The 24,466-nt window shown below is 45.4% G+C and overlaps 2 protein-coding genes across 2 annotated transcripts; both read left to right on the top strand.

Moving 5' to 3' along the window:
* The first annotated feature begins 677 nt into the window (after positions 1 to 677).
* Positions 678 to 2,215, top strand: LOC125537597 (uncharacterized). Its single transcript, XM_048700917.2, has one exon. It carries the CDS (start codon positions 982 to 984, stop codon positions 1,948 to 1,950), a length of 969 nt encoding a protein of 322 aa, XP_048556874.2. The 5' UTR covers positions 678 to 981; the 3' UTR covers positions 1,951 to 2,215.
* Positions 2,216 to 9,466: 7,251 nt separating this feature from the next.
* LOC147985318 (uncharacterized) lies at positions 9,467 to 10,141 on the top strand. Its single transcript, XM_087541512.1, has one exon. It carries the CDS (start codon positions 9,467 to 9,469, stop codon positions 10,139 to 10,141), a length of 675 nt encoding a protein of 224 aa, XP_087397638.1.
* Positions 10,142 to 24,466: the final 14,325 nt, after the last annotated feature.

The following is a 24,466-nucleotide window of genomic DNA, read 5'->3' as shown; positions in this document are numbered from 1 at the left end:
GGCGGCAGTGATGGCGAGGGGCCAAGGGCGGAGCGAGGAAAGGGGAAGAAAAGGGGTTATGTCAATGACGGCGGGCCAGGGGCAAACAAGGGCATGCGTCGCGCCTGTCCACGCGTGTCCGTTCGGCCGCAAACGTGATCCAAACTTGGGCCGAAAATGGGTCAAAAATGAACATTTGTCTATTTGCTTCCACGCGTTGGGCCATGGTTGGTGTTCGTTTACATTAAACGGACGCGAGCCGACGATTTGGGGTTGTGCTTTGGAATAAGATCGTGTAACCTATCGCTTTGGGGGTAGAGAGAGTGATGGTAGCAGGCCGGCAGGCTGGTGATGGCACGGCTTTTGGCTCCATGGTGCTGGGTGGTATGGCACACTTTTCTCTCTTTTGAGGAGCTAGAGGTGATTAAACGACGTGGTGACCACCGAAAAAAGAGTGCACGCACGCATGCGTACAGTATTTCTTTTCGGAGGAAGGCCGGATGCGTGTATTTTACTCCCGCTGGAGGTGGAGTCGTAACTAGCGCTGGAATTGCTGCCACTGACTGACTCTTGTTGTGTTTCTTGTGTTTGTGCTTTGCCCTCTCCTCTCCTGCAGCTTAATTAATGACACGCTGCTGCTTCTGCACTGCTAGTGGAACACGCGCCCCACACCCCTCCCCATTAATGAATGAATGAATGGGTGAGCCTCCCGAGTGAGTGACAAGTGATGAGAGAGAGAGAGAGAGCTGAGGGGAAAGCAACGGGACGACAGGGGAAAAGCTAGCGAGCGAGCGAACAAAAGCGACCAGCTAGCTCCGGCAGCACCCACTACGCCCCCTTTCGCCAATCTACTCCACTTCACTCCACTGTAAATCTATCTATCTGGGCCTGGGGAAGCAAGGAATTTGAAGTCGACATGAGCTAGGGTGAGAAGCCAAGCAAGCAGGCGACGCAAGATCGACGGCTCTCACCACTCTCCCCGTGCCAGGACTAGGAGGGACGATGCCGCTCCACCTGCTGCTCCTCCTCCTGCTCCTGCCGTCCGCCGCCGTGGCCGGCAAGGCCCGCCAGTCCTCCTCCTTCGCCCTCGATTTCTTCCCTGGCGACGGCGCCATCGCGCAGCTCGCTCTCACCGGCGCCAACGCCACCTCCGCCGGCGACATCTCCATGCGCTCCCCGCGCGCCCGGGTACAGTACCACAAACCCATCCACTTGGCCCCCGTCGCCACCGGCTTCTCAACCTACTTCTCCTTCTCTCTCCACCCTAGCCCCAAATCTCACGCCGCCTCCATCGCCTTCTTCCTAACGCCCGCCGCGCCCTCGCCCGCCGTTAACGCCCTCGCCGTCGTCTTCGCCGCCGCGGACTCCAGCCACATCCGAGTCCAAATCGACCTCGCCGGTGAAACGGCCGCCCAGACCGCCCCCCGCGGCATCCCCAAAAAGCTGCATTCATGGATAGACTACAACGCCACATCCGCCACGCTCCAGGTCCGTCTCTCTGCCTCGCGCCTCCCCAAGCCGCCGCGCGCGCTGCTCTCCCACCCGCTCCATCTCCACTCCGCCCTCCTCCTCCGCAGCACCAAGCCCATGCTCGCCGGATTCGCATCCTCCCACGCCAACTGCAGCCTCTTCAGCTGGGCCTTCAGGGCCAACCACGGGCCTCCCTACCTCATGCACTCCCAGCCACTCAATCCCACCGGCTTATCGCTCACCACGCCGCTGCCACACCGCCTCCCCCGCGCTCCCCCGGGCAACCGCTACCCCTGGGTTTCGCTGCTGTTGGCGGCCGCGTGCGGCGCCGTCTTCACATTCGTCGTGCTCTTCGTCTGGTACTCCATGGGGAAGCGCCGCCCGGTCGCGCCGGTGGAGTACCCCATGCACCCGTCCTCCTCCGACATCGTCTACGAGAAGATTGTGCTGGTCGGAGTCAAGGACCTCCCTGCCGATGTCACCGCAGCTGCTCACAAGTAGCCGCTATCCTCTCCTCTAGATTCTACTGCAAGTGTGCTCCTGTAACTGTAAGTAGGAAATTGTTGCTAGCAAGCGCGGTGGAAAATGCAGATTTTGCCGGCAAAGCGAACAACGCAAATTCTGCACTTCCCACCGGGATTAGGATTGCTCTTTCTAAATTGTAACTTGTCAATTGTCATGTTATCCACCACTGCTACCACTTCTTCTTTGTATGCTTATTAGTCCATGTCCTAGTACTATTCAAGAGCTCTCTTATCATCTCTAATGGACAGAGTAACATGATGTTTGTTTTTTCGGCGAATGCAAATAATATAGCTGATGACAAATTGAGGCATGATATATTAGTATCGCGGTTTGTTCCAAAATATAGGTAAAATTTCACAACTCCACCCGATTTCTGCTCAATCCCCAGATACTGAATGCATCCACCGGGTTCTTTAGTGACTGCTCCTCCTCAATTTATGCGCTTGTGCTTTGCAGAGTTGCTTGCTTTGGTGATTGCTCCCCCTCAATAATGCACCTGTTCTTTTCAAACGCACTTCACCGCTGCTGTTTAATTTACTCCTGCATTAGTAGATTCGCAGTTTCTTCTTCGGCAGCTTCAACTTGCGGGAGACTCTTGTTGCAGTTTGGTGTCATGGGTCTGTGCCAAGTTGCTTAACAAGATGCTGCTAGGTGCAATTCAGTTAGCCAAAGCCACTTTGCATTAATATTGTAGATGTGCACGAGAGTGCTGAAATCATTATGGGAGATCTAGGAGCATGCTATATGCCCATTGCTACTTTCAGTTAGGAACCACTAGCTGTATTATGGCATCCAGGATTCCAGGGTTTGCTTTACTTTTAGGTTAGTTGTATCCTGGAACATGATGCTATTTTTGGCTGACCAGTTGCATCTTGAAAAATGTAAAGACGGCAAGTTATTATAATATACGATCATTTTTAGTAATACGTTCATTAGTTTTTTTTTCCAGGGTACGCAAATTGCGTACCTTAGCTTTATAGAAGGAGAGAAATAAGACATACAACAACGTCTACCACTCGTTGCGAACAACGAAGGCGACCAACTCCACACCCGGTTAGTACAAGGACAACCAAACACAACAACACAACTACGACACAAAATGCCTACCCAACACCGAGCCCCTCGCCGCGTCTCAGCCAACACTGAAGACCTCCGAAGAACAGCAACTCCAGCTTTCTTGGAATAGCCAGCGACGACCGTACATGGCGCCGGAGAAGAAAGATCCAGGCAGCGGTGAACACCGGAGGAGCGCATCATGGGACCTCGAGTCTCCCAGCACAATGCTCCCAACAGAGTAACAGCCTCAAAGACGTTGCCATCATGCCGATCCTATGAATCAAGGCTTTCGCCCCGGAGACAGCTGCCGATACGAGGTCGCGAGGAAGATAGCGTTGCACTCGGCGAAGCCTTCAGGAAGGTGAATGACACCCACAGGTGCCATCAACGTTGGTCCGGCCACAACCGAACAAGATTTTCATCCGTAGCGTTGCACATCTCCACGTCTCCAAGATCCCGACCAGTCCCGATCGGATGTCTCGCACCGCCGCCACCGCAACAACTTGCCATCGAAGCCCCCCTCACTGCCGAGGGAGCACGCCTAAAGCCATCACCTTCAACATCGACTAGGAGCCGCGGCAACCACCGAGCGATGCAAAGCCAGATCCGCCACGGTGGCCTTCACCCGCGCCAGGGGACTGCCACCAGACTGGATCTGACCCGCACCTCCGACCACACTCCGGCACCCACACCGCCGAGGCATCGCCGCCCACCTCACACGGCAGCAACCGAACGCCCGCTGCCCGCCAAGACCCTTCCTGGCAAGGCCTCGCAGCGCCGCCGCCGCCATGGCTGCGCTCGCACCGCCGCCACCGCCAGTGTCGGTGCACCACCTACACCCTCCATCCTGCTACGCTTCACGCAAGGATCCGGAGACAACCGCCGCACCCCCTGCCGTGAGCACCCCAAGGACGCCGGCCAACGCCGACGACGCACCAGATCCGGGACAAAATCCCCGGATCCGCACTCCGGGCACTGCCGGCCAGCACACCGACAACCGCCGCACCCCCAGCTCTGCCAGCTCCCGGAGGGTAGCGCCTCGCCGCCATCCAGCCAGCTGCCGCCGACCCCACCGCACAACCACCACCAGCGCGACATGGGCAGAGAGATCCGGGCGCGGGCGCACCAGATCGGGCACAACCACGATGAGGTCCGCAAGACGCGCGAATGCGCCAGATCCGCACAGGGGCCGCCCCGGCCTCCCGTAGCGCGCCGACGCGTCCGCAGACGCCGCGCCGCTGTGCCCGCCATGCTCGCCGCCCGCCACGCCCGCCGTGCTCTGCGCCCGCCGCGCCTGCCGCGCCCCGCCGGCGCCTGCGCGTCGCGCCCACCGCGCCCGTCGGCGCCTGCTCGTTGCGCCACCCGCGCTCACCGCGCCTGCTCGCCGCGCCCCCGCTCCTCTCCTTGGCCGAGAGACCCCGCGCTACCCTGGCCTCGCGAGAGGGAAAAAGGGAGGCCCCGTCGCCCCGACGCCGTGCGGGCTTTGCCCGGCGGCGGCGAGGGGAGGGGAAGATCTGGGAGGGGGCTGGTGTGGCGGCTAGGGTTTCGCCCGGGCCGCCCGCGGGGATATACGTTCATTAGTTAGCTCAAGCTTTTCAAACGCACTTCACCACGGATGAATTAATTATTCTCTCTATCATTTTAATATACTTTATTAGTAGTACTATGGTAAATATCATTGGTACATCCTATATACTACTCTCTCCATTCCAAATTACTCGTCATATAAATGGATATATCTAGAATTAAAATACATCTAGATACATCCATACCTGCGACAAGTAATTCGGAAAGGAGGGAGTAGTACCTAAATAGTTATCCCACTATCTCTAATTCTCGCAAAATGCACACATGCCACCTCATTATCCCACCTAAATAGTTTATCCCACTATCTCTTACCGAAATATATCACAACTAATTCCTATAGCAACGCAGGGTGTATCATCTAGTTTTTAGATAATTTTCATATATACTCCCACCGTCCCATATATAATCTAGTTTCTATATACTCCTCCTAAGAGCACGTGCATCCACTGTTCATCTTGGTAATTTTCATATATAAGCAGGTTTGTTTAAGAGGTGTAGTACTGAACAAGTGGAAGCACATACTCTTAGGAGGAGTATATAAAAGATGTCCTACTTTGGAAAATGACTATAATATAGGCTTTTCTTTGTGAGTGACTAATATGGTTAACACGCTGTGATGCTATGAGTCTTCTGTAGTACTATAATTCAGATATCAGATGTGCTCCACTAAAAAAAGGCTATCACATGTGCTATTAATCAGTTTAGGGTGCCCATGATGGACGAAACCTGCAAGAAGTAAGAATTCATTGGCATCTGATTAGTGATTTTGTATTGTAAACATCTGGACTGCCTTAGTAATTGGTAGTACTACGGTAGTTTTTTTTCTAGAGGAAAATAGCTGTGATTGATGATTTGTTGCAGGAAGTAAGTTAAAAGTGTTGTGGGTTTTGATATGTCCCTCCGTAGAATGATATAGAAGCTGTAACCTGCTTTGTCCTCATAAAACTTACTGGGTTTGTCATTCATTTGATAGCATATATACTCCTTACTCACTGCTGTATATGAGCGCCAAGTTTTTATGACCAGACAAAAGATGCCGGCATTGTTATTTATTTGTGATGGGTGCGTTTCAGAGTTTGGTCAACATTGCATTTTTGATATACATATTCACTGCTGTATATGCATGTCTTGATTTCCTTTTTTTGACGACACAAAACATGTCGTCGTGGGGCTTTGTTTTTCTTTTGAGCCGCAAACCGTAAAACAATTGCTCTACGGTATTTTTATAGACATAACTAAAATAATATGTACATGCAAAAGAAACAAAAATAAAAGAAAGCAACATAAACTTATCCAATTCCAGCTTTGGGGATCATCAATTGATATAGAAAAAGTTGATCGTCTGGTGTCATGACCCTAGGTGAGACCAAATCTAGTCCTTTAAAGCTGTCAAAATTTTCTGCTTGATCGTGTATTCACGAAGTGCAAGATCTTGCTTGAGCATGAATTTCCAAGTGCTTTTATTTTGAACTTCTCTTCTGATTTTTTTCCCGTTTCTTTGAGCCCATATATGCCAACAACCTACTGAATATGATTATGTCCCAGGCAATGGGTTTGGGCAGATTCTGGGATTTGTTCTCTGTGACGGGTGCCTTTTAGAGTTTGGTTTCAGCAATGGGGCCTTTTAAGATTGCATTTTAGAGTTGGCATGAACAAATTCTTGTCGTTTTAGAGCGGAAGAGATATCTGAAATAATCCCGTGGAGTACTGATGGCAGTGCTTCCGCTGGTTCTCTCTCCAGCCCGTTCGTTGGCTGCGGACAGCAGACAGGGCATATGACGCCGCTTGCTGCACTAACAAAGAGTCAGAAGGTGTTTGGATCACTAAAGACTAGTAGTAGTCACCTTTAGTTAGTAAACCTCCAAACATCCCTGACTAGTGGGTGACTAAAACTAATTTAGTCCCTAGTCATCCCATCCCCAACTTTTACTGACTAGAGACTAGTAGTAGTCATCTTTAGTCAGTAAACCTCCAAACACCCCTGACTTTTACTGACTAAAGTCCCCCTCTCTCTCCTCTAATTGGTGTTGCACAAGGGACATTTAATGCTGACTAGTAGTAGTCACCTTCCAAACAGGGCCTGATTAAAATTTCTAGTCTGACTACTACTAGTCACATGACTAGAGAGTATCCAAACATCCTTTCAATCATTTCATGAGGAGATTTGTACATGGGTGATTGGTTGTGAGTGTCAAAGTGGACAGACTGTGCTTAGCTACGTAGGTGATTAGGGGCAGAATCGAACAAGAGAGATATTTGCATTGCGGTGCTCGTGTCGCTGATTGGAACGAGAGACACGAGAAAAGGATGTTGCTGATGCTTTCAGGAGTCGTCGGCTGAATCTTGCATAGTTAAAGCTTTTTTCGTTTGATTGGTCAGCAAAAAGGCAACACTACTATGTTGCCGTGCACGCCATTATGATTATGGCCACAGGAAAATAATAAGAAAACTGTTGATCAATCAATGGGATTTTAGCGCATCCGGAAGAAAGACGATTTTAAATACTACCAAGGGCATCTTCAAGACCAACCCGCAAACCGTCCACATCCGTGCAGACCGCGAAAGCCATCCAACGCGGTCATGTATCGGTTTACGGGACGGTGCAGATGCGTTTTCTCCCGCAAATTGGAAACAAAGCAGGGGAGGTTTGCAAGAGTCCAGATAGCAGACACGTAGGACTCCTACACCCCTGGCCCACCTAATCTCCCTTTTGGTCTCATTTTCTTCCGCTCCATCCCTTCTTCCCTTTACTTTGTATCTGTATCCTCCATCTCCGCCGCCGGTGTTGTGCGTCTCCGGCCGCCACAGAGGCATTGCCGAATGTCCGCAACCAACACCGACGTGCCCGCTCGCCTTTACGACAGAGCTCTCCACCCTGGAGCCGTTTGTACCCAGGTACACTCCGTCCCCCTGTCGACAACCTCCATGGCGGACACCACGCCCGACAGGTGTTCGGTCAAATGTCATTGAGCTTATTTTCAAATGTTGTGTCGTTTTTTAGAATACGAAGGATGGTCAGCTACTCGACCATGGGGGATGAGTTGTTATGCGATGCGTGGTTGGTCGTATCCGCAGATTTCGTAGGCAGGAGCAGAGGGGGGGGGGGGCTTCTGGCAGCAAGTGCATGAAACGTTTCATGCACGAAAGCACATTGCGTCCTACGACAAGTACATCATTCAACAACACGACGTGAGGTCGTTGTCGTATCGCTGGCACTCTGTCGACGTGGTTCGTCGGCTCGAGGCAGGGTAGCAATTGCACGCGGCAAATGATGAGATCATAAGTTTTGCTTCCTCTTGCTCAAGTTGTTGATTGATTCATTCACTCAATGTTGATCTACAAATTATATGTAGCACGCACGCGCTGCCGTGGTCTGCCACGGGACAGAGGGACAACCATTTACGCGCATACACTGTTGGATGAAGCTGAAGGGTTGAGTATGTGTGGAACGACATGATCCGTTGATGAAGAACTTGTTAGACATCCGGAATATATTTGAATTTGAGACATTCTTGTACTAGACTTAATTTGCATGCTATGTATGGATGATCTGTGTTATTTTCTATCCGAACTTTGATGAATACCAGGCGGTTTGCATGAATATGTCCAGTTTGTTTAAATGCGGGTTGAAATGTATATGACTATGGTTCGATGGCAGCCTCCCGCATCCGTGTGCGTGGACTCCCCCCCCCCCCCCGCGTTCGCATACGGGTCCGGGAGGAAATTTGCGAGTTGTTGTCATCTCTAAAGCAGATCTCGGAACCGCCCACAACTGTTTAGGCTGCATGGTCTGAACATGTTTTGACATCCAAGGCGGGTGTGTATCCATCTACAGGCCGGTTCAGATGTCCTTTTACCCGCAAACTAGAAGCGAGGGGGGGGGGGGCTTTGTGGGAGTCCGGACAGTAGCCACATCGGACTCTGACACCCCTGCCCCACCGATAACCCCTCTCGGACCCCATGCCTCTATCCTTCCATCTTCCTTTGCATCTGTTTACTCTGTTACTGACGTCATCACTCCACCACCTCGGCCGCCCCTCATCCCACCCTTCCCGGAACTTCGCGACTTCGTCACCTCCACCGCTACACTAGGGCTCCACTCCGCTTGTCCTCCACCATAGGTTCACACCTCTCCTCCATCCGTCGCGCAAGTAACATTCGCCCCTACGGTAGTCACCATGCCCGACAAGTCTTCCATTAAATGCCCCTCCTAATTTTTTGTCCCTTCTTCTTTGAAGCAATGGATTCGGATACGGAGTACATATACTAGTACTATGTTAAGTCATCTGATGACTCATCCGACGAGGACAACACGGATAAGACGGCGATTGTGTAGGAGGTCCTGGCAGACGTAGAGCGTGCGTAAGAGAAAGTTCTCAATTTCAAGGGATCGATCAAGGGTCATCGGGTGGTCAATCGCAACATGGCACACTACCATTTGATGTTGATGGATGACTACTTTTCCCCCGATGCCCTATTCACTGACAATTTTCGCCGACGCTTTCGGATGTGAAAAATGTCTTTAATATTCTCTACCATGGCGTCGGTCCTTTGATGACTACTCCATCTTGAAGAAGGATGCCATAGGAAGGATCGAGTTCTCTAGTTACAAGAGCATTGCCGCATTGAGGGTGCTTGCATATGGCATGGTCGCTAATTTGTGGGACGAATACCTATGGATGTCTTAGAGCACATGAGGAGACGTCATGGTCAGATTTGCTACAGTTGGGATCTCGGTGTTTGGAGCTCAGTACATGAGAAAACTAACTGCCGTAGACACCGAGAAGATTTTGGCAATGTCTGAAGCAAGAGGGTAGCCAAGTTTGCTTGGATCTCTTGACAATTGGAGATGGAAGAACTGCCAAAAGCTCTACAAGGGCAACATCAGTGTCATGTTAAGAAGCCCACATCATTCTTCAAGCAGTTGCATCACATGATCTTTGGATTTGGCACACTTTTGTTTGGCATGCCCGGGTCCCACAGTGACATCAATGTGCTGCAGCGAGCACCATTGTTTGCTAGGATGACTGAAGGAAAAGCTCCTCCTTGCCACTATGCTAATAGTCATGAATACAACATGGGCTACTATCTGGTCGATGATATCTATCCTCCGTGTGCTACCTTTGTAAAGACCATCTTGTATCCAGTTGATCAGAAAAAGTCCCACTTTGTCCCAAAACAAGAAGCGGCTAGAAAGGATGTTGAGAGGGCATTTATAGTTCTGCAGACCCATTTTGTAGTTGTTTGTGAACCTGCTAAAGAATGGGATCCAGAGACCTTGCCGGAGGTGATGACATGCTGTGTGATCATGCACAACATGATCGTGGAAGATGAGGTTGAGGATGCTGCCACAGCTCTTGAATTTGAGAACATGGGTGAGCCTATCAAATTTCCAGAGCAGAACTGGCCACATTTGATGAGTTTGTTCAAATACATCAACAAACTCAGCATCGAGCAACTCATGATAAAACTAACTGCCGTAGACACCAAGAAGATCTTGGCAATGTCTGAAGCAAGAGCGTAGCCAAGTTTGCTCGAATCTCTTGACTACATGCATTGGAGATGGAAGAACTGCCAAAAGCTATACAAGGGCAATATCAGTGTCATGTTAAGAAGCCCGCCATCATTCTTGATGCAGTTGCATCACATGATCTTGATTTGGCACACTTTTGTTTGGCATGCCTGGGTCTCACAATGACATCAATGTGCTGAAGAGATCACCATTGTTTGCTAGGATGGTTGAAGGGAAAGCTCCTCCTTGCCACTATGCTAATGGTCATGAATACAACATGGGCTGCTATCTGGTCGATGATATCTATCCTCCGTGTGCTACCTTTGTCAAGACCATCTCAGAGCCAGTTGATCAAAAAAAGTCTCACTTTGTCCCCAAACAAGAAGCAGCTAGAAAGGATGTTGAGAGGGAATTTGGAGTTCTGTAGGCCCATTTTGTAGTTGTTTGTGGACCTGCTAAAGAATGGGATCCAGAGACCTTGTTGGAGGTGATGACATGTTGTGTGATCATGCACACCATGACCGTGAAGGATGAGATTGGGGATGCTGTCACAACTCTTGAATTTGAGAACATGGGTGAGCCTATCAAATTTTCAGAGAAGAAATGTCCACATTTGATGAGTTTGTTCAAATACATCAACAAACTTGGCATCGAGCAACTCATGTCAGTCACGTGCTTGGAGCCACACGCACCAGCGAACCCAAGCACCATTTGAGCAGACACAATGAATTCCTGCCAGATTGACTCCGACCACGGTCGGGCACACTCCTCCCTGGAGTAGTGGACGACCATCTCCTCATCGTCCTTGCATGGGACGAGGTCCCAGTTGGTGGATCCGGACATCTCGGAGTCGGGTTTACTATCCGTCATGGCGGAGAAGATCGAAGTTCGACGGACAAGAGCTTGGGGAGGGAGTAGAGTGTAGTGTCTAGGGTTTGGTCTAGAGTGCGGATATGGATGAATATATGTGGGATTTGGATGGGCCATGGTGGCCCTAGCGTCCCCTTTTCCATCCCACAGATGGGCTGGATATGGGGGTTGCTGATCAGCCAGAACGTTTAGGTTGCGTTTGTGGCGGCCGGTTGGGTGGCTTTCTTCTATCTGGGCAGGCCGCCCGGGCGTTTAGGGAGGATATGGGGCATCTACTTTAGGGCACCAAAGCTGGCTTGGAGTAAAAATTTAATACCAAAAAGTGCTTTTTAGGTCACCAAAAATCGTCCATCTCCAACAGCTACCCTAAAATAGAGCACTTCCAAACATGCAAACAATTTTTTGAAAGCATATTGCATACTTGGTTCTAAACATTTTAAAATATCCAAACATTGCACTAAACATAAAGTTCATCCTTATACCTGATCACTCTAAAACATAAAAGATCACTACTACTTGATCACCTAAACATAAAGATCCTACTCGTCCGACACGTAGTCGGTGGCAATGGAGTTCCAAAGCGCTATGGTCTCCTCCTTAGAGGAGTTCAACTCCTCCTCCGACTCGAGTTTCATCATCGTCAAGGGCCTAGCTCGTCCTCCTCCTTCATATAATCTCGCTTCCACAAGAATTATGCCTCGTACTGTATGTATTGCAGATTCTCCGTTGCCTCCGCATCACTCTCATCGGAACAATGAGTATGTCCCTCTTCTTCTCCTCCTCACAGGGCACAATGGTCTGTGAACTAGATTATTGACTCTAGTAAACTCTTAGGTGTTAGTCACATGGAGATGTGAACTAATCACATAAACATGTGAACTATTGATGTTAAATCACATGACGATGTGAACTAGATTATTGACTCTAGTGCAAGTGGGAGACTGAAGGAAATATGCCCTAGAGGCAATAATAAAGTTGTTATTTATATTTCCTTATATCATGATAAATGTTTATTATTCATGCTAGAATTATATTAACCGGAAACTTAGTACATGTGTGAATACATAGACAAACAAAGTGTCACTAGTATGCCTCTACTTAACTAGCTCGTTGATCAAAGATGGTTATGCTTCCTAGCCATAGACATGAGTTGTCATTTAATTAACGGGATCACATCATTAGGAGAATTATGTGATTGACTTGACCCATTCCGTTAGCTTAGCACTTGATCGTTTAGTATGTTGCTATTGCTTTCTTCATGACTTATACATGTTCCTATGACTATGAGATTATGCAACTCCCGTTTACCGGAGGAACACTTTGTGTGCTACCAAACGTCACAACATAACTGGGTGATTATAAAGGCGCTCTACAGGTGTCTCCGAAGGTACTTGTTGAGTTGGCGTATTTCGAGATTAGGATTTGTCACTCCGATTGTCAGAGAGGTATCTCTGGGCCCACTCGGTAATGCACATCACTATAAGCCTTGCAAGCATTATAACTAATGAGTTAGTTGTGGGATGATGCATTACAGAACGAGTAAAGAGACTTGCCGGTAACAAGATTGAACTAGGTATTGAGATACCGACGATCGAATCTCGGGCAAGTAACATACCGATGACAAAGGGAACAACATATGTTGTTATGCGGTTTGACCGATAAAGATCTTCGTAGAATATGTGGGAGCCAATATGAGCATCCAGGTTCCGCTATTGGTTATTGACGGAGACATGTCTCGGTCATGTCTGCATAGTTCTCGAACCCGTAGGGTCCGCACGCTTAAAGTTTGGTGATGATCGGTATTATGAGTTTTTGTGTTTTGATGTACCGAAGGTAGTTCGGAGTCCCGGATGAGATCGGGGACATGACGAGGAGTCTCGAAATGGTCGAGACGTAAAGATCAATATATTGGACGACTATATTCGGACATCGGAAAGGTTCCGAGTGATTCGGGTATTTTTTGGAGTACCGGAGAGTTATGGGAATTCGCCGGGGAGTAGATGGGCCTTATTGGGCTTTAGGGGAAAGAGAGAGGAGAGGCTGGCGCCCCCCCCAAGGCCTAGTCCGAATTGGACTAGGGGGAGGGGCGGCGCCCCCTCCTTCTCTTCTCTTTTCCCTTTCCTTCTCTCCTACTCCTACTACTTGGAAGGGCTCCTAGTTCTACTAGGAAAGGGGGAATCCTACTCCCGGTGGGAGTAGAACTCCCCTAGGGCGCGCCATAGAGAGGGCCGTCCCTCTCCCTCCTCTACTCCTTTATATACGGGGAGAGGGGCACCCCTTGGAGACACAACAATTGATCATTGATCTCTTAGCCGTGTGCGGTGCCCCCCTCCACCATAATCCACCTTGATCATATCGTAGCGGTGCTTAGGCAAAGCCCTGCGTCGGTAACATCATCATCACCGTCACCACACCGTTGTGCTGACGAAACTCTCCTGTGAAGCTTTGCTGGATCGGAGCTCGCGGGACGTCATCGAGTTGAACGTGTACAGAACTTAGAGGTGCCATGCGTTCGGTACTTGGATCGGTCGGATCATGAAGACGTACGACTACATCAACCGCGTTGTGCTAACGCTTCCGCATTCGGTCTATGAGGGTACGTGGACACACTCTCCCCTCTCGTTGCTATGCATCACCATGATCGTGTGTGCGTAGGAAAATTTTGAAATTACTACGTTCCCCAACAGTGGCATCCGAGCCAGGTTTATGCGTAGATGTTATATGCACGAGTAGAACACAAGTGAGTTGTGGGCGATACAAGTCATACTGCTTACCAGCATATCATACTTTGGTTCGGCGGTATTGTTGGATGAAGCGGCCCGGACCGACATTACGCGTACGCTTACGCGAGACTGGTTCTACTGACGTGCTTTGCACACAGGTGGCCGGCGGGTGTCAATTTCTCCAACTTTAGTTGAACCAAGTGTGGCTATGCTTGGTCCTTGCGAAGGTTAAAACAACACTAAGTTGACAAACTATCGTTGTGGTTTAGATGCGTAGGTAAGAATGGTTCTTGCTCAGCCCGTAGCAGCCACGTAAAACTTGCAACAACAAAGTAGAGGACGTCTAACTTGTTTTTGCAGGGCATGTTGTGATGTGATATGGTCAAGATGTGATGAGATATAAGTTGTTGTATGAGATGATCATGTTTTGTTGAAGTTATCGGCAACTGGCAGAAGCCTCATGGTTGTCTCTTTATTGCATAAGATGCAAGCGCCAAATAATTGCTTTACTTTATCGCTATGCGATAGCAATAGTTGGCGAGATGACCATGTGACGACACGTTGATAGAGATCAAGATGATGGAGATCATGGTGTCATGCCAGTAACAATGAAGATCATGACAGTACTTTGGAGATGGAGATCAAAGCACAAGATGATGATGGCCATATCATGTCACATATTTTGATTGCATGTGATGTTTATCTTTTATTCATCTTATTTTGCTTAGTTCGACGGTAGCTTTATAAGATGATCTCTCACTAAATTTCAAGGTAAAAGTGTTCTCCCTGAGTATGCACCATTGCCAAAGTTCATCGTGCTGAGACACCACATGATGATTGGGTGTGATAAGCTCAACGTTCATCTACAACGGGTGTAAGACAGTTTTGCGCACGCAGAATACTCGGGTTAAACTTGAAGAGCTTAGCATATGCAGATATGGCCTCGGAACACTGAGACCGAAAGGTCGAGCATGAATCATATAGTAGATATGATCAACATAGTGATGTTCACCATTGAAAACTACTCCATCTCACGTGATGATCGGACATGGTTTAGTTGATATGGATCACGTGATCACTTAGATGATTAGAGGGATGTCTATCTAAGTGGGAGTTCTTAAGTAATATGATTAATTGAACTTAAATTTATCATGAACTTAGTCCTGATAGTATTTGCATATCTATGTTGTATATCAATAGCTCGCACATAGCTTCCCCGTTTATTTTTGATATGTTCCTAGAGAAAAATAAATTGTAAGATGTTAGTAGCAATGATGCAGATTGGATCCGAGATCTGAGGATTACCCTCATTGCTGCACAGAAGAATTATGTCCTTGATGCACCGCTAGGTGACGGACCTATTGCAGGAGCATATGCAGACGTTATGAACGTTTGGCAAAGCTCCGTATGATGACTACTTGATAGTTTAGTGCACCATGCTTTACGGTTTAGAACCAGGACTTCAAAAATGTTTGAACGCCACGGAGCATATAAGATGTTCCAAGAGTTGAAATTATTATTTCATACTCATGCTCGTGTCGAGAGGTAGGAGACCTCTGATAGTACTTTGCCTATAGAGATGGAGGAGAATAGCTCAACCAGTCAGCATGTGCTCAGATTGTCTGGGTACTGCAATTGTTTGAATCAAGTGGGAGTTAATCTTCCAGATAAGATAGTAATTGACAAAGTTCTCTAGTCACTATCACCAAGTTACTAGAACTTAGTGATGAACTATAATATGCAAGGGATAATGGAAACAATTCCCAAGCTCTTCGTGATGCAGAAATCGACGAAGGTAGAAATCAAGAAAAGCATCAAGTGTTGATGGTTGACAAGACCACTAGTTTTAAGAAAAGGGCAAAGGGAAGAAGGGCAACTTCAAGAAGAACGGCAAGCAAGTTGCTGCTCAAGTGAAGAAGCCCAAGTCTAGACCTGAGCCTAAGACTAAGTGCTTCTACTGCAAAGGGACTGGTCACTGGAAGCAGAAATACCCCAAGTATTTGGCGGATAAGAAGGATGGAAAAGTGAACAAAGATATATTTGATATACATGTTATTGATGTGTGCTTTACTAGTGTTTATAGCAACCCCTCAGTATTTGATACTAGTTCAGTTGCTAAGATTAGTAACTCGAAACGGGAGTTGCAAAATGAACAGAGACTAGTTAAGGGTGAAGTGACGATGTGTGTTGGAAGTGGTTCAAAAATTGATATGATCATCATCGCACACTCCCTATACTTTCGGGATTAGTGTTGAACCTAAATAAATGTTATTTGGTGTTTGCGTTAAGCATGAATATGATTTGATCATGTTTATTGCAATACGGTTATTCATTTAAAGTCATAGAATAATTATTGTTCTGTCTGCATGAATAAAACCTTCAATGGTCATACACCCAAGGTGAATGGTTTATTGAATCTCGATCGTAGTGATACACATATTCATAATATTGAAACCAAAAGATGAAAAGTTAATAATGATAGTGCAACTTATTTGTGGCACTGCCGTTTAGGTCATATTGGTGTAAAGCGCATGAAGAAAATCCATGTTGATGGGCTTTTGGAATCACTTGATTATGAATCAGTTTATGCTTGCGAACCATGCCTCATAGGCAAGATGACTAAGACTCTGTTCTCCGGAACAATGGAGCGAGCAACTGACTTATTGGAAATAATACATACTGATGTATGCGGTCTGACGAGTGTTGAGACTCGCGGCGGGTATCATTATTTTCTGACCTTCACAGATGATTTGAGTAAGATATGGGTATATCTACTTGATGAAACATAAGTCTGAAATATTTTAAAAGTTCAAAGAATTTTAGAGTGAAGGGGAAAATCATCGTAACAAGAAAATAAAGTTTCTACGATCTGATCGTGGAGGAGAATATTTGAGTTACGAGTTTGGTCTTCATTTGAAACAATGCAGAATAGTTTCGCAACTCACGTCACCTGGAACACCACAGCGTAATGGTGTGTCCGAACGTCGTAATCACACTTTACTAGATATGGTGCGATCTATGACGTCTCTTACTGATTTACCGCTATCGTTTTGGGGTTATGCATTAGAGACAGCTGCATTCACGTTAAATAGGGCACCATCTAAATCCGTTGAGATGACACCGTATGAACTATGGTTTGGCTAGAAACCTAAGTTGTTGTTTCTTAAAGTTTGAGGTTATGATGCTTATGTGAAAAAGTTTCAGCCAGATAAGCACAAACCTAAATCGGAAAAATTGCATCTTCGTAGGATACCCAAAAGAAACGGTTGGGTGCACCTTCTATCACAGATCCGAAGGCAAGACATTTGTTGCTAAGAATGGATCCTTTCTAGAGAAGGAGTTTCTCTCGAAAGAAGTGAGTGGGAGGAAAGTAGAACTTGATAAGGTAATTGTACCTTCTCCTGAATTGGAAGTAGTTCATCATAGAAATCAGTTCCAGTGATTCCTACACCAATTAGTGAGGAAGCTAATAATGATGATCATGAAACTTCAGATCAAGTTACTACTGAACCTCATTGGTCAACCAGAGTACGGTCCGCACCAATGTGGTATGGTAATCCTTTCTGGAAATCATGTTACTAGACCATGACAAACCTACAAACTATGAGTAAGCGACGATGAGCCCAGATTTTGCAAAATGGCTTGAGGCCATGAAATCTGAGATGGGATCCATGTATGAGAACAAAGTGGACTTTGATTGACTTGGCCGATGATCGGTGAGTCATTAAGAATAAATGGATCTTCAAGAGGAAGACGGACACTGATATTAGTGTTACTATCTACAAAGCTCGAACTGTCGCAAAATGTTTTCGACAAGTTCAAGGTGTTGACTACGATGAGATTTTCTCACTCGTATTGATGCTTAAAAGTCTGTCCGAATCATGTTAGCAGTTGCCACATTTTATGAAATCTGGCAAATGGATGTCAAAACTGCATTCCTTAAAGGATTTCTCAAAGAAGAGTTGTATATGATACAACCAGAAGGTTTTGTCGATCCTAAAGGTGTTAACAAAGTGAGCAAGATCCAGCGATCCATCTATGGACTAGTGCAAGCATCTCAGAGTTGGAATATATGCTTTGATAAAGTGATCAAAGCATATTGTTTTATACAGACTTGCGGTGAAGCCTGTATTTACAAGAAAGTGAGTGGGAGCACTACAACATTTCTAATAAGTATATGTGAATGACATATTGTTGATCGGAAATAATGTGGAATTTTATGGAAAGCATAAAGGAGTGTTTGAAATGAGTTTTTCAAAGAAAGACCTCGGTGAAGCTACTTACATATTGAGCATCAAGATCTATACAGATATATCAACACGCTTGATATATTTTCAATGAGTACATACCTTGATAGGATTTTGAAGTAGTTCAAAATGGAACAGTCAAAGAAGGAGTTCTTGCCTGTGTTGCAAGGTGTGAAGTTGAGTAAAGACTCAAAACCCGACCACGGCAGAAAATAGAAAGAGAATTAAAAGTCATTCCCTATGCCTCAGTCATAGGTTCTATAAAGTATATAATGCTATGTACTAGACCTATTGTATACCCTGCCCTGAGTTTGGCAAAGAAGTACGATAGTGATCTAGGAGTAGATCACTAGACAGCGGTCAAAATTATCCTTAGAGGACTAAGGAAATATTTCTCGGTAATTGATACGTCTCCATCGTATCTACTTTTCCAAACACTTTTGCCCTTGTTTTGGACTCTAACTTGCATGATTTGAATGGAACTAACCCGGACTGACGCTGTTTTCAGCAGAATTACTATGGTGTTATTTATGTGCAGAAACAAAAGTTCTCGGAATGACCTAAAACTTCACGGAGCAACTTTTTGGAAAATATAAAACATACCTGCAAAAGATGAAGGCCAGGGGGCCCACCACCTGTCCACGAGGGTGGGGGCGCGCCTGCCCCCCTAGGGAGCGCCCCCCTACCTCGTGGGCCCCCTGGAGCTCCTCCAACTCCAACTCTATATATTGTGTTTCGGGGAGAAAAAATCAGAGAGAAGAATTCATCACGTTTTATGATACGGAGCCGCCGCCAAGCCCTAAAACCTCTCGGGAGGGCTGATCTGGAGTTCGTTCGGGGCTCCGGAGAGGGGAATCCGTTGCCATCGTCATCATCAACCATCCTCTATCACCAATTTCATGATGCTCACCGTCGTGCGTGAGTAATTCCATCGTAGGCTAGCTGGACGGTGATGGGTTGGATGATATTTATCATGTAATCGAGTTAGTTTTGTTAGGGTTTGATCCCTAGTATCCACTATGTTCTGATATTGATGTTGCTATGACTTTGCTATGCTGAATGCTTGTCACTAGGGCCCGAGTGCCATGATTTCAGATCTGAACCTATTATGTTTTCATCAATATATGAGAGTTCTTGATCCTATCTTGCAAGTCTATAGTCACCTATTATGTGTTATGATCCGTTAACCTTGAAGTGACAATAATCGGAATACTTACCGGTGATGACCATAGTTTGAGGAGTTCATGTATTCACTATGTGTTAATGCTTTGTTCCGGTACTCTATTAAAAGAAGGCCTTAATATCCCTTAGTTTCCATAAGGACCCCGCTGCCACGGGAGGGTAGGACAAAAGATGTCATGCGAGTTCTTTTCCATAAGCACGTATGACTATATTTGGAATACATGCCTACATTACACTGATGAACTGGAGCTAGTTCTGTGTCACCCTAGGTTATGACTGTTACATGAGGAACCGCATCCGGCATAATTCTCCATCACCAATCCATTGCCTACGAGCTTTCCATACATTGTTCTTCGCTTATTTACTTTCCCGTTGCTATTGCTATCATCACTACAAAATACCAAAAACATTACTTTTACTACTGTTACCTTTTTCTACCGTTACCACTACTACCATATTGCTACTAAATACTTTGCTGCAGATACTAAGTTTCCAGGTGTGGTTGAATTGACAACTCAGCTGCTAATACTTGAGAATATTCTTTGGCTCCCCTTGTGTCGAATCAATAAATTTGGGTTGAATACTTTACCCTCGGAAACTGTTGCGGTCCCCTATACTTGTGGGTTATCAAGACTATTTTCTGGCGCCGTTGCCGGGGAGCATTTCTCTATTCTTTGAGTCACTTGGTATTTATACCTGCTTATCATTATGAAGAACTTGAGAGATCCAAAAACCAAGATTTATCCCTCAACTACAAGGGGAAGTAAGGAACTGCCATCTAGCTCTGCACTTGATTCACCCTCTGTTTTGAGTAAGCTCGCGACACCTAAACCTGCTTCTGCTATTCATTCTGATATGTCGCATGTTATTGATGATGCCACTTCTGCTATACATGGTACTTATGATGAAACTACTTCTATGCTTGATACTACTGTGCCACTTGGTGAATTTCTTGATGAACAACTTGCTAGGGCTAGAGAGATTGAAAATATTAAATCTGATAATACTGATGAAATTGATGATGAAGACTTGCTTGTTATTCCTGAGGGTTATGTTTTTGATAAAGATTCTTTAGCTATTTTAGCTTGCAAAGATAGATACGAACTCAAGAGGTTATTAGCTAAATGGAATAAGCAATCTCTAAATGCTAGAATGAAACCTAACCCTGCTTTTGCTACTTCACCTATCTGTGTTACCGATAAGGATTATGAATTCTCTGTTGATCCTGATATAATTACTTTGGTTGAATCTGATCCTTTTCATGGCTTTGAATCTGAAATTGTTGTGGCACATCTTACTAAATTAAATGATATAGCTACCCTGTTCACTAATGATGAGAGAACTCGCTACTTTTATATCCTTAAATATTTCCGTTCTCATTAAAGGGTGATGCTAAGATATGGTTTAATTCTCTTGATCCTGGTTGTGTGCGTAGTCCCCAGGATATGATTTATTACTTCTCTGCTAAATATTTCCCTGCTCATAAGAAACAAGCTGCTTTAAGGGATATATATATAATTTTGTGCAAATTGAAGAAGAAAGTCTTCCACAAGCTTGGGGGAGGCTTCTCCAATTACTTAATGCTTTGCCTGATCATCCTCTTAAGAGAAATTAAATACTTGATATCTTTTATAATGGACTAACCGATGCCTCCAGAGATTACCTGGATAGTTGTGCTGGTTCTGTTTTCAGGGAAAGAACACCAGATGAAGCTGAAATTCTATTGAATAATATGTTGACAAATGAAAATAATTGGACACATCCGGAGCCAATTCCTGAGCCTATTCCTAAACCAACTCTGAAGAACAGGGGTATTCTATTTCTCAGTCCTGAGATATGCAAGAGGCAAAGAAATCTATGAAAGAAAAAGGTATTAAAGCTCAAGATGTTAAGAATTTACCTCCTATTGAAGAAATACATGGTCTTAATTTACCGCCTAGTGAAGAAACATATGATCTTAATCCATTACCTATTGAAGAAACTTATGGTCTTGATAACCCGACACGGGTAGTAAAGGTAAATTCTCTATATATATGATAAAGCTGAAATCCCATTTACTAAGTTTGCTAGCCCATGCTTAGATGAGTTTGATAAATTTATGGTTAAGCAAGAAGATTTTAATGCTTATTTTGGTAGACAATTGAAATACAATTCAAATATGCTTGAACACTTGGGTGATTATATGGCTAATGTCAAAGGTGAACTTAAACTTATTAGTAAACATGCTTCTATGGTTACCACTCAAGTAGAACAAGTGCTTAAAGCTCAAAATGATTTGCTCAATGAATTGAATAGTAAGAATAATGATTATGCTGTTAGAGTGGCTACTAGAACTGGTAGAATGACTCAAGAACCTTTGTATCCTGAAGGCCACCATAAGATAATTGAGCAAGATTCTTAGAGAAATAATATAGATGCACCTAGTCCTTCTAAAAGGAAGAAAAAGAAAAATGATAGGACTTTGCATGCTTCTAGTGAACCTGTTATTGAAACACCTGAGAATCCAAATGATATTTCTATTTCTGATGCTAAAACTCAATCTGGCAATGAACCTGAAACTAGTAATAATGTTAATGATAATGTTCATGATGATGCTCAACCTAGTAATGATAATGATATAGAAATTGAACATGCTGTTGATCTTGATAACCCACAATCAAAGAATCAACGTTATGATAAGAAAGACTTTGTTGCTAGGAAACATGGTAAAAAAAGAGAACCATGGGTTCAGAAACCCATGCCTTTTCTGTGATGGCCTGGCTTATTAGGGATGATAGACTACTCATATCAATAAGGAATTCCTTCTTTTCCGGGAGCCCATTCGGACAGAACTCCAAAGTTAAGCGTGCTCAGCTTGGAGTAGTGTCAGGATGGGTGACCGACCGGGAAGTTGCTCCCGGGTGCGCACGAGTGAGGACAAAGTGCGCAGAAAAGACTAGTATTGATTTGTGGGGCCAGTCTAGATCTCGCCAGGAGTAACGACCACCGGCGGGTGTGTCCGGGGCGTTACAAGTTGGTATCAGATCCGACCCTCGCGGTTACACGGATGGTTGCGGACAGGTGCATGGTCATGTTGTTCATGACGTTTGTGACTCGTCGTGGCACCCGGCATGGCACATGTACCGGACTGGAAGCACAGACGTTTGTGCCAAGAGGGAACGTTCCTGTGGCCCGACGAGGACGTCGGTTCCTCTGAGTGGGGGTGTATGTGATGGCCTGGCTTATTAGGGATGATAGACTACTCATATCAATAAGGAATTCCTTCTTTTCCGGGAGCCCATTCGGACAGAACTCCAAAGTTAAGCGTGCTCAGCTTGGAGTAGTGTCAGGATGGGTGACCGACCGGGAAGTTGCTCCCGGGTGCACACGAGTGAGGACAAAGTGCGCAGAAAAGACTAGTATTGATCTGTGGGGCCAGTCTAGATCCCGCCAGGAGTAACGACCACCGGCGGGTGTGTCCGGGGCGTTACATTTTCCTCCCAAACCATCCAAGAAAAAGGATGATGAGGATTTTGAGCACTTTGCTGAAATGATTAGACCTATCTTTTTGTGTATGCGATTAACTGATATGCTCAAAATGAATCTTTATGCTAAGTATATGAAAGATATTGTTACAAATAAAAGAAAGATACCGGAAGCTAAAATTTCCATCATGCTTGCTAATTATACTTTTAAGGGTGGAATACCAAAGAAACTTGGAGATCCAGGAGTACCCACTATACCATGCTCCATTAAAAGAAACTATGTTAAAACTGCTTTATGTGATCTTGGAGCCGGTGTTAGTGTTATGCCCCTCTCTTTATATCGTAGACTTGATTTGAATAAGTTGACACCTACTGAAATATCTTTGCAAATGGCTGATAAATCAACTGTTATACCTGTCGGTATTTGTGAGGATGTGCCTGTTGTTTAACGGACTCTGTTATTCTTGATATTCCCGAGGACGATAGTATGTCTATTATTCTTGGAAGACCCTTTTTGAATACTGCAGGGGCTGTTATTGATTGCACTAAAGGTAATGTCACTTTTCATGTTAATGGTAATGAGCATACGGTACACTTTCCGAGGAAACAACCCCAAGTTCACAGTATCAACTCTATTGGAAAAATTCCATCGATTATATTTGGAGGTTTTGAATTTCCTCTTCCTACTGTCAAGAAGAAATATGATATTCTTATTATTGGGGATGTGCATATCCCCGTTGAGGTAACATAGTGTTATTCGAAATTTCTCCAGTTCCATGTTATTCGGAATGAGTTCATCAACAAGACTTGATCAACCTTGTTAGTGGATTCCTTTTGATGAGCATGAGATGGATGAAACTAGAAGGCACAACCTTCTGTACCCTCCTTTTACTTTCTGTTATTTATATTAAGTAAAATAAAAATAAGTACTTTTTGTCTGTTATCTGATTATCCGTGCAATATAAAAATACTCTGAAAATAAAAGTTCTCCAAATGCCCTGAAATTTAAATATGATTTTTTCTAGAATATTTGAGAATATTTGGCACTGAGAACACAACAGGGGGGTCACCCACCTGCCCACGAGGGTGGAGGGCGCGCCCCTACCTCGTGGGCCCATGGTGGCCCTCCTCCACTTATCCTTTCACCCACACACTCCTTATTCCTCCCTCAAACACGAATATCCAGCTCAAACCTGAGTCCAAGCTCATTTTGCTGCCATTTTCGATCTCCTTGCTCAAAGCACCTCTCACAAAACTGCTTGGGGAGATTGTTCCTTGGTATGTGACTCCTCCATTGGTCCAATTAGTTTTTGTTCTAGTGCTTTATTCATTGCAAATTTTTGCTACTTAGGTGACCCTGTTCTTGAGCTTGCATGTCAAATTTATATGGTCAAAAGTAGTTTTGATGCATGATATAGGCCCTAGGCACTTGTAGGAGTAGTTGCTATCAATATTATTGAGTTTGGTTTACTTTTATTTTGAAGTTACTAAAATTTTCAGAATTTTTTCAGAGGAAGAAAAATGCTTAGGAAAATGTTCCAAGGTGGTTCCTCAAGGAAGCAAGGACCCAGACTTGCAATGCGTGATGCTGATGATGAGCCACCAAGAGACGCTCCAGTGTGTCCTTGTGAGTGGCCTTCTGAAAACTTTATGGATCGAGTGGGATTTAAGGAAGAATTCAACGCATATTTGCTTAACGCTGATCTTGTGAGCTTCGAGGAAGAGAAGTGCAGCCAGTATCACAATCTCACTAGTTCCTTTGTGAGGAGGTTTGAATTTTCATCTTCACGTAATTCTTCAACTGTCCTGTTTGATCTTAAAGAAAATTCTTATACTATGGACTTAGAGGAT

Source organism: Triticum urartu, chromosome 2A, assembly GCF_056163025.1.
Source record: "Triticum urartu cultivar PI428250 chromosome 2A, HENAU_Tu73, whole genome shotgun sequence".
NCBI classification, from domain to species: domain Eukaryota; kingdom Viridiplantae; phylum Streptophyta; class Magnoliopsida; order Poales; family Poaceae; genus Triticum; species Triticum urartu.
Note: the sequence above shows the minus strand (reverse complement) of the source record. Positions and strands in the feature narration are given on the sequence as shown.